The 15,088-nt window shown below is 32.4% G+C and overlaps 2 protein-coding genes across 6 annotated transcripts in view; one reads left to right on the forward strand and one right to left on the reverse strand.

The window, feature by feature from the left end:
- Positions 1 to 15,088, forward strand: part of LOC133206389 (E3 ubiquitin-protein ligase TRAF7-like) — a 324,928-nt gene that overhangs the window by 266,783 nt on the left and 43,057 nt on the right. The gene's annotated exons all lie outside the window — the stretch shown is intronic.
- Positions 1 to 15,088, reverse strand: part of LOC133205948 (uncharacterized) — a 37,610-nt gene that overhangs the window by 8,580 nt on the left and 13,942 nt on the right. The window contains exon 1 of one of the 5 annotated variants that reach the window (XM_061341846.1): positions 12,682 to 12,829. The exons of 2 other annotated variants lie outside the window; for them this stretch is intronic. Coding sequence is in view for 1 of the 3 variants with exons in the window: in XM_061341843.1 (XP_061197827.1) it covers positions 4,382 to 4,397 (16 nt within the window). In the remaining 2 variants the exon portion in view is untranslated. Of the gene's footprint in view, positions 1 to 2,709; positions 3,098 to 4,381; positions 4,409 to 12,681; positions 12,830 to 15,088 lie in introns of those variants that run through there. 2 more of the 5 variants (XM_061341843.1, XM_061341847.1) reach the window with 2 other exon arrangements.

Genomic DNA, 15,088 nt, shown 5'->3' on the forward strand with positions numbered 1-15,088 from the left:
TGAAGGCAAAGAGATTAATGTAGTTGATATACATGCAGAGATGATTAAATTCTATATTGCAAACTGCACCTTTACAGCAAGGATTTGGAAACCAGAAGTAGACTGAACACACTGATCAAACTATCTCATACAATGATGTAGGCTAAAAAAGAAAGTTCAAAACAGTACTTACGTACTGAAGTTTATAACACAATCTGACCAGTTCCTTTCTGTTTTTCCTAAATGTGTTAATTTATGGAGCCAGTTATTGAACTCAACTAAACGAAATTATAGTATAAACATTATAAAACAGAGGTATTTAAAAAACACCTTGGGTCTTACAAATACAGATACACAATGTGAATGCAATTAATTATCACTTTCTTTCTTAAATGTGATGGCATAAAATAATAAAACCTTAACACCTCATTTCCAGTCTCCTAATCCTTCTCCAATCTGAAAAATTTCCAATGGAAAAAACAGCACTTAATGAGCAGTAAAGTCATTTAATTGCTATTTCTGACTTCATATTGCCAAAAATGTTGTCAAGTCCGTGGAAGAAAAACCTGTTCAAGAATTCCTTCAGTTCTCTATCTGTTTGTCAGACGAGTGTTAACACAAATGCACTACAAGCAATAAAATAATCATCAGAAATTCCACCTTCATAATTTGTTGGCAAATAATTATAAAAGCAGACTAATTGCACACGCATTAATTCACACAGACTTATGAGGAACACAGTGTCAGGAAACACCTTCTTGGCAGAAAGTATGTATTGCCAGAGAATCATGCAGACTAAAAATACAAACCAATATACTTCTGTTCACCTGTGAGGCCAAGGTATATAGAAATGACAGCTACATACATTTATGCAATACCCTCATCATTAAAAGAGACCAGGATTTTCCAGTCTGATCAATAATTGTCAAGACCAGAAAAACATGATAATTACTAATTGCCAACTATATCAGTATACATGGTATATGATACTGTGCAAGTTCTAATGAGATTACTGCATTTGCTTCTTTTTGATCAAAATTTTTCACACTTATAATAATGTTATTCAGTCAAGAATGTGACCGTCATTAAAAATGCACTATAAATAAACTTTTTTTTACATGCTATAAAGAATAAGTCATTTTTATGGCTTGAAGTTTTTGAGTAAAGACAGTATTCCATACTTCGCAATTCCATGAATTGTTTTAAAGGCAGTGCATTTGAACATTTTTCAACTTTAAGACCTCCCAGATTTGACTTTGATTTTTCAACTTTGTTTGAAGCCCAAATTTACACAGAATTTATATAATCTATTGCTGTAAAGTAATAATAAAGGAATAGATTTAGTGAAAACACAAGTTCAGTTAGTTCAAAGGTGCTGTTCAAATACAGCATCTGACATGTACAATATATACATGGTACTACATCTGGAGATAGAGTTCCACTCACTACAAGATGCCCATGGGTCACAATGCTCACCTGAGTCACTCTTGCCCTGCTGTTCTTCATCAGCAGAAATTTTTATCGATAAATATTCCTATTCCCATGGGTTAATGATTTGAACAATTTCTTGAATCTTAGCACTATCTGAGGGTGCTATCATATAAATATAACTATAACTATGGCTTTGCTGTTCTTGAGAAGAAGATTTTTAAAGATATTTCCTTTACATTCCTATGTAAAAGTTTGATCACCCATTGTGACTCCACCCTAGCCCCAGTGGTCATGATTTTAAAAACATTTGAAATCTACACTATGTAATGAAACTTTCATATAAGTTTCATCTTTTCTACCCAGTGATTCTTGAGAAGAAGATTTTTAAAAGATGCCATTAAATTTTCACTAATTCTAATTATCTCCCTTTGAAATAGGGCATGACCCTCCTCTTATCAAACATGAATCCCCTTCACCAAAGAATGCTTTGTGGCAAGTTTGGTTGAATTGGCCTAGTGGTTTCAGTTAGTCACAAGACAGCCTTCTAACATACCCACACCTTTTTTCTAGAGTTGTCAAATAATACAAAGCTTGACACTTTGAGGTTAATCTCAACTCATGATAATACAGCATCTCTGATTTACAAAGCATCGAATATCAATATTCTCATAATCTGTGTGCAGGTTCTCATAGGTACGTGCAACCTTATCCTGTAGAGAATAAATAGTGTCTGTTTCAACCTACCTTGACATACACCTGGCGGCCTAAAGGAAAAACTAAAAAATTCTCTTTATACGACTTCAGTTTCATGTAGCTAGGTGTTGTTTAACAAAGAATCATTAGTGTTGAATGATCAGACATAATAATTTTAAAAAGTTGGGTAGCATAAAGAATTGATTGGAGTCTTACAAAGTTACCTGTTTGCTATGTAGGTCATGTATTCTTTACCATTGATCCAACCAATTCAGTTAATTTAACCAAAAAAGAGATATAGATTTTGCTGATATCATCATATCCCATCAAGAGGGCATGATCAACAAGATGTTTTATCGACCACAGTTTCACCTTAATTAAAATTCCAGAAAACAAACTTAACCCAACAAAAACATACCGACAAAAGCCAGTCGAATGCCTCTAAGAAAATAAAACTGTAGAATAGAATACAAACAAAAAATTTTAGAAATGGGTGCAGGACACACTACGCTTCAAACTCCACGTATAGAAAAATATTATCTTTAAAAGTCAATATTTAAGTACAATGCACAATACACAACAATGAACTATATATAAGCCACTTACCAACTATCTTTCCTTCATAGCAAGGAGGATACGTAGTCTATTCATAAATTTACACTAACACAACCAAAAATGTTTTATCCATTGTTCATGATTTGCATGTTAAAGGAAAAACCAGTCTGTGCTATATTTGTGCCTCTAATCCTTTGTGAATGCAAGAAAAAAAGAGCCCTACGAACGACAGAATTCTTTCGGTAGCAGGAGATTTAACCTTTTTTATCTGCTGATAGTATTTGGGCAAACTATGAAATTCCTCGGTGTACTTTGCCAAGCATGTGCACTGAAGCGTTTTTTCGTCTCGTTTCAGCTCTAAGTATATTCATTGACGAAGTTCACTGCGTACTCTGTTGGGGCGACCCATCCATCACGCTTGTCACCCAAATCTGTGTATATAAAAATGTACACTTCTTCAGCGATTCGAACAATATTAATTAGTTCCTTTCCATATGTGGCAGTTATGCACAAACAAAAGCTACTGATGACCAAGCTTTCATTCAGACTATAATTATGAATCAAAGCCTCTCAAACATCCAGCTAATCAAGTCACATGCCTGTCACTGCAATCTGTGCCCAGGTGTATTATGAGAAATATCGATTCTGATTTACAAACTTGTATGTCCCTAATCTAACATGTCAATTAGCTTGACTAGCTATATCCTTATTTAAGACTCCAAGGTTAGCCTTCTTACACAATATGTTACTCATTATTTATTGATTTTATATTTATTAGTACTTTTCATTTTTTTTATGACCACTGATGCTTTAATGTGTACAGATGAAACAAAATGCAAAATGTTGGTTAAATTAATTTAAAAAAATATATAGAGTAGAATAAACACAGCAATCACTTTGCACTCTAGGACATAAACACTGACCCTTAAAATCCTCAGTCATGCACTTCATACTGATTAAAAAAGCAGCAGAAATGCCTAAGCTACTTAAACTTTAATGCAAGACTTCTCTACACCCCTGATTTAGTGTTATTTTATAATTATGTCAGTTCATGATTCAGATTTAATTGCTCCTAGTTTCTATAGACCCGATACTTTTTGAATTGGTATCTGTATATTTACATATTTCTTCCTTTTTCTTTATGTATCTATTTTTGATGACAATAAATGCATGTATTAAATATAATATACTAAGTACTTGAAAAGAACTGTGATGTCTGAAAATTCAATACACAAACAGTCTGGCAGATGTTTATCAGTTAGAGTGGTGGTTCCAAGTGTTTATGTCAGGTTAGTGTCAAGTACAGCAAGGAGAGAACTAAATGCCATTAATTTGTTGTCATACACACAACATAAAGGATGGACCTTACAGCGACCCATGGAAATGTGTATTTGTGAATGAAAACTTTATGAGTGCTCATTACACAATGATATAGCTGAATAAGCAAGATAGCCTGTTTTACCCTGCAGACATACACATAATTTTACTTTGATTCAACAACTAATACACCACAGCCACAAGCAATATCTCTGTGCTGAAAGCCAAGGGTCAATTGCAAGACTAAAAAAACAGTTCAGGAAATTTTACAGATTGCAACATGGCTCCACATTTACAAAGCCCCCCTCAGCCAAGGTTTACTATTTCAGTAATAAGAAGAGAAAGAGAGAGAAGGTTAAACTTATACATTTTTTATGCTGTGAAGAAATTAAGAAATATGCCCTACCTGCTGTATAGACCATTCTAAGAAAGCTGCCACAGACTGGAAGAGACCCCACACAGAAGTCCCATGCCAAGAGTGCCTGAGGTGTCCCCCGATAAAATTGTGTACTACAAGAAGTTGTACAGGTTGATAGTAAAGAGCCCTCAGCCTATCCGCATTGAGTGACTCATCAAAAACAAGGTCAGCACAGGTCTCTCCTCTAGTCGCCCCTGGGGGGTGGTAACGTTTTTAATGTCTATGCTCTTGTGTGTATTGAATTTTTTCGGCAAAGAATTTTAAAATCTATCTCAGGTGTTTGTTCCTAGGAAAACAAACAAACCAGGTAGAAAGACTTTACACCCCTCTTAGGTCAATTTATAATTCCGAATCGTGATTCGACAAAATATCAGATAACACCCCAGTGATTAAAGAGCCATGCACAAAGACAAGGAATTTGTTTCACAGGCACACAATGGGTTCTTTTTTGCTTATCAAGATTTGTGATCTGTGCTGCAATTACCACACCAGCAAAAAAACATTCAATTACTGACACCCATATGGCTTCTAACTGAAAATGATTCACTAGCATTACTTCCAGTAATTTTGATGGTCAATAACTCTTTTTTAAATGCAACAATAGCAATTCCTTTCTTTGATAACAATTTTACACCCTGATAAAAGATAGGAAAGAAATTTTGTGACATTCAACAAGTAACAGAAACTGTACCATAGAATTGATCAATAAGCCCAAACTTGCAGTACTGACAATCAAGAAATGGAGCAAAGTAATGAAGCAACCATTAACTCATTGATAAGAAGGCAGTGTTTTTCTAACTACATGTACAATGCAATATATACATATATACACATTCAATATCATTGTCCTTGACTCAAAGCAACAAAGTGAAGTAAATTTTAAGTCATCCATTGAGTCTAAGCTAAAACACAAGATGAATGGTTCATGTGGATCATTAACTTTAGAAAGTAATAGAAATGACTTAGAATGTACTAATAGAAATGACTTAGAATGTACTAATAGAAATAACTTAGAATGTAATAGAAATAACTTAGAATGTAACAGATAACTTAGAATGTAATAGAAATAACTTAAAATGTACTAATAGAAATAACTAAGAATGTACTAATAGAAATAACTTAGAATGTACTAATAGAAATAACTTAGCATTTAATAGAAATAACTTAGAATGTAATAGAAATAACTTAGAATGTAACAGATAACTTAGAATGTAATAGAAATAGCTTGTATTCTTTTTAATCCAAAATATAGAAGGAACTGCTGATAGTGCAAATATTTCCTTCAATTACAAAAATTTTATCGATGCATGCACCTGATTTTCCAATTGGCACAAATGCACCTAGTAGTCTGCCTCCAACAGGAAGTCAAAACCTGGATCTGCAACATTTACAACTGAAAAGGGGAGTAAAAAAATGAGCTCTGCATACTACAATGTCCTCCCATTTCAAGGCTGCATGCACTCGTCATAAAACAATGGCCTGGTTTTACAATCTCTGCTGTGAACTCATACATCTGTTGGTATGCAACTTGAAAATGTTTCCCTTTAATTTTTGGATTATTTTTGGATCGTGCATTCATGACAAAAATTTTCATGATTTACTACATCTGAAGAGTGTAATAATGAAGGCAGGTGTTTGAGGTCCTTCAGAAAACAAAGGTGTTTTCTCATCTAATAAGAATAATGCCAATAATCATTTTCTTGTGAAATCTGTTAATATCATATTTTTACAATATCGCACTAATGAGCAATATGTGTCCACAATATAAAAGAAAGAAAAACATATAAAATTCAGCCCAAATCCCCATTACGATCTACCTGACTGAATTGCACAAATCATTTTTTTGTTTTCAAAATGTTGCATATAACGTATTGCAAGATTGGAGTTACAACAGTAATATTTTCATTATATGATATGTAATTTATCCTTTATAGATAAATGCATGATTATTTAATTCCAACTTTAATTGTATATTGTATATGTACTTATTTTACCAGGATTCAATTAAGTTTAGCATCTCCTCTGTTTATTAACTGTGCTAATTCATGGTCACTGCAAAAAAAATATGAATTACAAATACATTTGTATATGATTAACATATGTTTTAACTGATTCATGAATGTTCTAATAGTCCATGACACACAGTGCGCTTAAATTAATTTGAATATGTTAGAATTATAAGTACAGTCAAACCTCATTATCTCAAACTCAATAGGGCTGAGAAAAAACTGAGAGACATCTAAGGATTCAAGATATTCAGGTAATTAAAATAGACATTTAAAGAAAAAGTAGTTGAGACTTCCAACTCACTTCGGCATGTCCATGGTGTTTAAGACATCAATGTTTGAGATATACTGATGTTTTGATATCAATTTTTGAGATACCAAAGTTCTGATATCAATAAATGAGATACCGAAGTTTTGATATCAATTTTTGAGATACCAAAGTTTTGATATTGATGTTTGTAATACTGAATCTTTACATACTGCATACACAAGAGTAATAATATTTCACACACTAAACTTGCTAAAATGTAACTTTGTAATAAATCAAATGCTGAAAAGCTAATATCATTGAATATATCCTTTTTAAAAATTTGTCGTTTCTTAATTTTTATAATTTTCTGAAGTTTACTGAATTCATCAAAAAAGTGGGGCTTATTAATTGGCTGTCGTAATTATAAACTTGGTGAAATTAACTTCCTCTATGACAAAGGCACGAACTATCACTCCCAGTAAAAATGGCATGGAAATCATTTAAACTTTAAAATGTGCAAGATAAAGAGATGTGCATAAATTCAAGAACCCACTCAATTATGACAGTGACTGTATATGTACACTTGATTAATTGTGATAAAACATCTTAATTATGCTCCAAGGTTTTACTTACTAAGGACCCAACATGACATCAAACTTCAGTTTTGCAAACCACCATTATTCCATTAAAAACAGCAGTTGTATATATCAATGTCAGTAATTATGGCCATAGAAAAATGAGGTTATATAGCAATTTCACAAAAGTCTTGTCTATGACACAGTTTTTCAAAGGGACAACTAAGTAATAATGAACTGAAGTGAAATTTTTTCATTACATTGCTGTGTCAACATCTCAAATTGTTTATTATTTTGGTATTTTAATACATGTATACTACACTGTTATGTATCGGAGTTCATGTATGTTTTTTCGAAGAATTCACAGTCGTTTGATATATGACAGGAAGCGTTACAAGAGGTCCTACATGTACATGTACTATATTAACTATGAAGTGTTAATGATAGGCTTCATGATGCTGACACCCAAGAGACCACGAAACTGACACACTTCACATCAACTATAAACCAAACCAGCATAATTTTTGCTACACAGAATATGAGGGTATACTCAAATTTCCATCTAGTACATAGGTACCTTAAAATTGACCTTTGCCCCTAGCATGTTGTGTCTGAGAGACACCATTCGTTGTTTAATGTCAATTAAAGTCGATAATGTAATTCAAATGGATTTTCTTAACTTTCCAAGTAACAGGGTGTTCTTGACCTTCCTTACACAGTAAAGAGGAAACTGAATATCCTTTCATGAAGTTTTAGGAAGTTTTTTTTTCCTTGGGAAGTTCAATAACGAAGTTCTTTTCACTGACTGGTTATCTAAGTAAATTAAGCTGTTAGCAAAGCTTCTATAGGTTCGACTTAAGGACTTATTTAACAATGCATCAATTGTTTTATTTCAAGAACAAATTTTATCAAGATCCATGTCAAAAGAAAAGTAGTTAATATCTCGGTACCAAAGTCTCTCACCCCACGTGAAATTGTGGTGATATCAACATGGGATAAACCACATGAAAAGACACAAGACACTTACAAATAAATAGAGTAGAGCCTTTTCTTAATATTTCCAAGAACCAAAAGTTTTTAAAATCAGGCAAATAAATCTTTGACGTCTTTTCCTGACCCCCGTTTTGTGGTGAGAACCCGGATCCTCATAAAAAGGATTGTGCAATATCCCAATTCTTAACTCTTGTATAAAACACCCTCAATTCTGCAAAATAGTGAATTCAATTTTTTTTTTTATCTGCATTCAAACCTGCATAAAGGATGGGTGTTATGATCTGAGTCACTTTGTTAGCATTTGCTGCCTGACAACACCACACCATTGTATTTTTAGTACAGATAAGCTATATTCAGGTAGAGGTGTGGGTGTAAGGAAAATGCTTTTTATTAAATCCAATTCTAGATTTGAAAAATCATATATAAATAGTGATACAGTGTTCTTTTTAAAGGTTATGATCTGAAAATAAGCTGTGAAATTGAACACTCACTCAGCCTATCATAATTAAAAAAATCGCAATGTGCAGCATTTTCTTTCTACAATGCTTATGTGCCACTGTAACTCAGTAAACTCTTTATTACTGTAAATCACTTTTTATTCGTGAGAACTTTAATTTCACATAATTACATGAGGCAGTCTGTTTGCGAAAATAAAGTTCTTGCAAAAAATTTTATTATTTAAGACTATGTAGAATAATAGCCAGAATTCATTAAAATTTTGTCTCACTTATAAATTCAATATTACTATCTCACGAAAATAAGGTACGTGTTAAGAAATTTTAGTGTTCTACAGTATTTTAAGCACATACAATAAAGCAGTGTAAATGCAAAAAAAAAAAAAATGCTTAAAATGTAACATATCTTAATTAATTTGTCTGAACTCAACAATAAAATATTAAAAATCAATTATTATAGTATAGTGTATTCCATTGTTTTTTGGAATCAACATATGAAAACTATGACTTGCATACTACATGTACATATGGAAGTTTGACTATTTTTTCAATTCCTGTAACTGTTCAGTTTTTGCATTTATTTCCCAATTCAATATTGAATATAAATGAAATCCCTAACTAGTCCAATACTTCTCTTCATCAAGGCAGCCAAATGGCTAGATTCATAAAATTTAATAAAGAATACAAACAATTAAACTATTAAAAAATTCAAGCCATAGAAATTACCTTCTTTAAGTATACCAAAATATACCCATACTTAGTACTGTCTAAATGTTTCTGAGTACTTCTTAACAAAAAATAATATTGTTTTATTAAATTGACCCATTAAGGCATTTACAATATTTCTAATTTTAGTCCAACTGACATAGGAGTCAAGACTACAAGACTGCTTACTGAGAAAAACAACCCTATATGCCTCATATTGGCACTGGAGATTTAATTGCAGGGTTTAACCAAGATATATAGATTTATTTACATATCATGACCAAAATATAAAGGGGGTCCTCTCGTTCACCTTACCGACTGAACTCTCCTTTTTATCACAATGCCTTGGGTATTAGCACCCACTTTCTGATATAAATACTTAGTGTAAACTCAAGATATCTCTCACCTGAAGTCAAAATTAATACATTCCTCAGAAGGAAAAAATCTCAAAAGTATAGGATTCCTTTCTCGAGTGCTCTAATAGTATGTATGTCAAACCAAATAGTAAAATTAATTAATGAGGGGTGTAATTTTGGTGTTCTCCATTTACATATATTATGAGACATATATAGCTTAATTAATATCTCAAAGAATGCCTGGCATTAAAATTAAGATATCATGTCTCCCAAAAATCTGTATATAAGGCTATCACAGAGGGATCAAATTAACATATTCTGAAAATATTATTGGATCACAATTAGATTGAAACATCTTCAAAATGAGCCTTATAAAAACACTATACAAAGTACATATGGCTGCAAATTAATGTCTTTTGAAGACAATCGTTTGGAATTTTTCATTACGACAGCAGCATGTAAAACGGACAGGTAATGGGTTCCTAAATGATACACCTGTGAGTTTCCGTTCATTTTTTGAAGTGAAAGGACGTACATTATCTGGTCTTATTTTATCTTTTAATTACATATGATCTATGCAAGATAATGCAAGACTGAATCATTAGAAATCAAAAAAGTTTCCAAAACATATTCTGCTTTTCTTTTTATATCATAGACCCCAAAGTCTTAAAACCCATCCATGTGTGATTAACAAAATTTGCTTGAATTATGCAGGAGACATGACATCTAGCATAAAAGATCTGTCATATACTTAACTAAAAGCCTAAAATCAAAACAGCTAGAAGAAGAGAATAAAAACAAATTCATCAATTTTTTCTTCACTAGGTGACTTAATATGTTTTAAGGCTTAATTCAAGCATCTGGACAATTAAAGTATCAGGTTTTCTATAGCTTTACATTATTTAATTAACCAATTAAAGTAAAAAATACCTTTGATTAGTCATTTTAATGCAAATGAATGAAGACATTGATTGTAAGATAGTATTGAAGATAATCATGTACAATTCCCAGAATACCTGAGAATGAATCAGAAGTTTACATGGCTGATGCCAAAGCACTCAAAAGATTTTTCCTGCATGTGTAGTGAGAAAATAATGCTCTATTTTTAGACTGCAGCTTTACTATATACTAGATCTACGTTGGTTTTTGTGTATGTAGACCTTCTTTATCAATAACAAGTTGCCCCAAATACCCTGCTAGTGAATCATAAGCATCTCGCAGATCAAAGACCAAAGAATAACAAAATACCTTGTAAAACAACATTCCACTTTCATGTTTTTTATATACAGTAGCAAGTACAATCTTAACAATTCATTAGATCTCAGGCATCAATTAAATTCATCAGGACTTGGCTGTAGAGTAGTCTACGGTTTTTTTGATTGGAGCATTCTGCCCCCTATTGAAAGGAGAAAATGTGCATTCATGTTCAAGCAGACACCCTTTGACACGCAATGTCATCCTGCGGAAGACAAGCAGCTATAACAGTCATGTAATCCGTCAAAAACCGTGTGTCAACATAGGGCCAACCTGGCTTTTTTTTTTATTTCACAGAGAATAACAACCATGTCTAGATGTCAGTATTTAATGTTTTCTTTTTTTTTTAAATTTCAAACAGACATCCTTATTACAAAACACTGGTATTTAGTAATAAATCTTAATAGTATTTTGATTGAGTCCAGAAATATCTGAAATTTCCTTCAGTTTCAGATTGAAAAAAACGTTACAGCAATTGAAAGAGTTAATTATGGGAAATTGTCAGACAGAATGAAGTAAATGTTAAACTTCCTGAATGAAACCCTTTTCCATCTCAGAAAGTTCAATCTGTGCATTCAATTGAACATTTTTAGCAAACCACATTCTCTCATATGTAAAAATATTCATCATATTGCCAGACTGGATTAATTATGGCAGATGGGTTACCAGGCCTTAAGCTTGCATAACTGATCTTTATGAACTGTCTTGATACTTTATTTTATATTATATATATATATATATATATATATATATATATATATATATATATATATATATATATAAATTTTGATCTACAAAAGCTGGTTCTTTAACTTGTAAATTTGCTAACTTCTCAAGTGTCATATTCCCAATATTTCAAGACTACCCTACCCTTACTAAAGATACCTGCAAATTATTTATTTAATCAATTGTGAATAAGGTTAATTAGATAGAGCTCCAACTGTAGCAATCTGTTGTTTTAAAGATATCAGTTTTATCCAATAACCTACCTTGGTGAACTTTTCTGTCCAAAAATAAGAGCAGAGATTTGATCTAAATATAGAAACCTACAATCATCTCCTGAAAAGAAATCACCAATACCAACATTTTACACTAAAAGGTATTATTACATGTCTGTGGTCATATGAGAATGGCTTATTAGATTCTTTGTCATATTGGATGTACAAATAAATATATTGCTCATAAATCGATGATTTACTATGATATTCAACACAAAATACATTATAGAGAGAAAAAAATTTAATAAAAAGCATCTATACATTTAATTTACTAAAATACATGTATAACCTTTTGACATTTGACCTCATGTAGATAATAAGACTGCTGCCAAGAATCTTGAAGTAGCTAGTACTAATATTAGATGCAGATTTTTTTTTATCGAAATTGCCAAAGATATCTTATATTCTGAATCAATCAACTTATTGAAATTGCCTTCCAGTTAATTTTCTTATTGATCAGTTTGCAACCTGACTGAGGTTATAAATGAATGCATTGCAAACTGCTTGTTTCCACTTTTGCATTGCAATGAAAACACAAACTCTGTTTTCGAAAGGTAAAATCCTATTTTTAACTCTTCTTGAGAGATAACTGAGCATAAAGCTAACTGCAATCCCTTAGTAATTAAAAAAAAAAAAACCCTGAAAATTCCAGCTCGTAGAAAAAACATAAACATTTTTATGAAGTAAAGCACTTACATCAATTTTAATGGCTTTGTAGTCAGCATTTCTCCAGGAGAAAAAATATGCAGTGTATCGGTTCATACATCACTAAAAAGATGAGAATTGATGAAAACCCTGTGTTGGCAACCTCAGTCACCACGTCTTGTCTAATACTATTTATCATACAGCTTTCCTATGATTTTATTAGCCACTTGTTGCCCATGACCTTGACCCCAATAAATCTGAAGAAGCTGCTTCCTTTCAGGATGTTATAATATACTCCAAAGCCAGTAATCAATAATTACCTAGATGGTGAAAAAAAAATGTTTATGATTTCTCACCCTGTTACATAATGCGCATTGTGGAGATAAAAGCAATCAGTTAGGAATGCTCATTGACTGAGTCACGACAAAGCCTGCCCCCCTTATTGAACAACCTGCCGAGGCATCCCCAGAATTCTACACCTTGCATGTTTGTAGCATACCGTCATCATCAGCTGTCAATACATTCTGATGACATTAATAAGCCACTGCTAACTAAAAACATCCCCAAGTTACGAATCTACTATGAATGCAATCAAAACATATGCTGTTTGTTTTGGTATACAGTGGGAGCACAGAGGTGATATATGTATGTGGTGCAACAGTTTTAAAGGGGCAATAGAAAATTATTTTTGATGAACAAAGAAACTCTTAGATTGTTTGACAAGAGATTTGCAGTGGGAAATCTTAACTTTAGACTTCTAGCTGTTATACAGAGAGAAAATCTTTGGTTCTACCTCTTAAATATCGTACAGAATCTACAAGAAATGAAGATTAACATCCTCTCCTTTGATGATCAGTGCAAATCGATTCTTATACCACTACTATTCCAAATTAAAGACTTTTTTTTTTGAAAAATCTTATGCCACAATTTTTGCAGACAGTCTAAATCTTTTTCGGTCAATGATCCTCTTCCTGTTAGAAGCGGTCAGACTGATCTGTGTATTGATTTTTAGAGGGATGTTTTCTTCTGTCTTACACGGCAATTCTACGTGATGATTTGACAGAACCAGCTGATTTAGTCCCTCTTCTCTGAATGGAGCTATTTTTCTTGGGAAATCATTCACAGGGCATTAACTTGGTTGACAATGACCAATCAGACAAAACCTCATTTTTATACTTTCTTTAAAAAAATCAATGGCACAATTTTTTTCTTCCTATTAAATTGTGGTATTTAAACATTAACTTAGCACACAATATCAAATTTATTTTACCTTACAATATATCATCAGCCTGCTTCCCAATATCATGCATTTCTGTCAACATATATATAACTATTGGTGAAGAGATGAATAAGCTCACTTTCTTGGCCTTTTCTATCTTTATAATGACTAAAACTTGACTTTAAATAAAACAAGGAATTAAATATTTGCTTGACTGTTGGTTCAAATAAACTTCCAATTGAGTTCACTAATTTTACCAGTTACATCAATTTCCTAATACATTTTTTAAATTTATGAACCAGGAAAGAAACTCTTTATCTTATTAACTATTAACTAACTCTTATTCCCTACCCCAGACAAGAGAAAGTTGGTGCATTTGTTTGACATGCAAACCAAGTCTTCATTTGACTACTATATTCATACTAACAAGTTAAACATACCCCACTTGCACTTTACGCTAACAAGCATTCTGAGAGCATGGCATAAGCAATACTAGTCTACCTGCAAGTGGAATCTGGTTCCCCTTAAAAATTAAAAAGCCTGTGATTCATAAAAAATCACCAGAATGAAATGCAAACTTGATCTGTAACTCATCAAGACACATTCACATACTAAAAATCAGCTCAATATCTGCAAGCATTTAGAAAAAAAGTGTGGAAATTCAAAACCAAGTGGGATAGACTGACAGCAGGGACAGACCAGGGCTTTCAAAGTCTGCCGGTACCTGATACTTTTACCTGGCTGAAATCGAACTGTTAGAGTCCCGACCAAAAAATATTCATTAAAGAAAAAATTAAATGAAATTTTAATCAAATTACTTCTGCCAGGAACCTCCTATTTTTGTAGAAGTACCACCTGTTTCAAATCTTTTTGAAAGCCATGGACAGACAGATGGACAGAAGTGAAAACCTATATTCCCAAACGATTTCACTGGTTGGGGACTAATAAAAGGTCCTCTCCTCTCTAAAACAAATATGTGACATGACCCAGGGCCATAATAAATGAAGAACTTCCTGTTTTTCTTCTTCATCAACTTGTTCATTTTTTAAATAATAGTCACAATTAACTGATCCTTCTTGTTTACAAGGCAGTTTAACTTACTGCCCTCAAAATGTTATAAACCATGCTTAGCGTAAAGCATTTTATTAGAAATTACATCATTTTTAAGTACCGGTACACAACATAAAAATTTAGGGATTCAAAACTTCCTGTGCAATGCTGTAACATTACCTATAGTGA

The sequence above is a fragment of the Saccostrea echinata genome, unplaced genomic scaffold, assembly GCF_033153115.1.
Source record: "Saccostrea echinata isolate AGI-Se365-2 ecotype Australia unplaced genomic scaffold, CSIRO_AGI_Sech_v1 ptg000054l, whole genome shotgun sequence".
NCBI classification, from domain to species: Eukaryota; Metazoa; Mollusca; class Bivalvia; order Ostreida; family Ostreidae; genus Saccostrea; species Saccostrea echinata.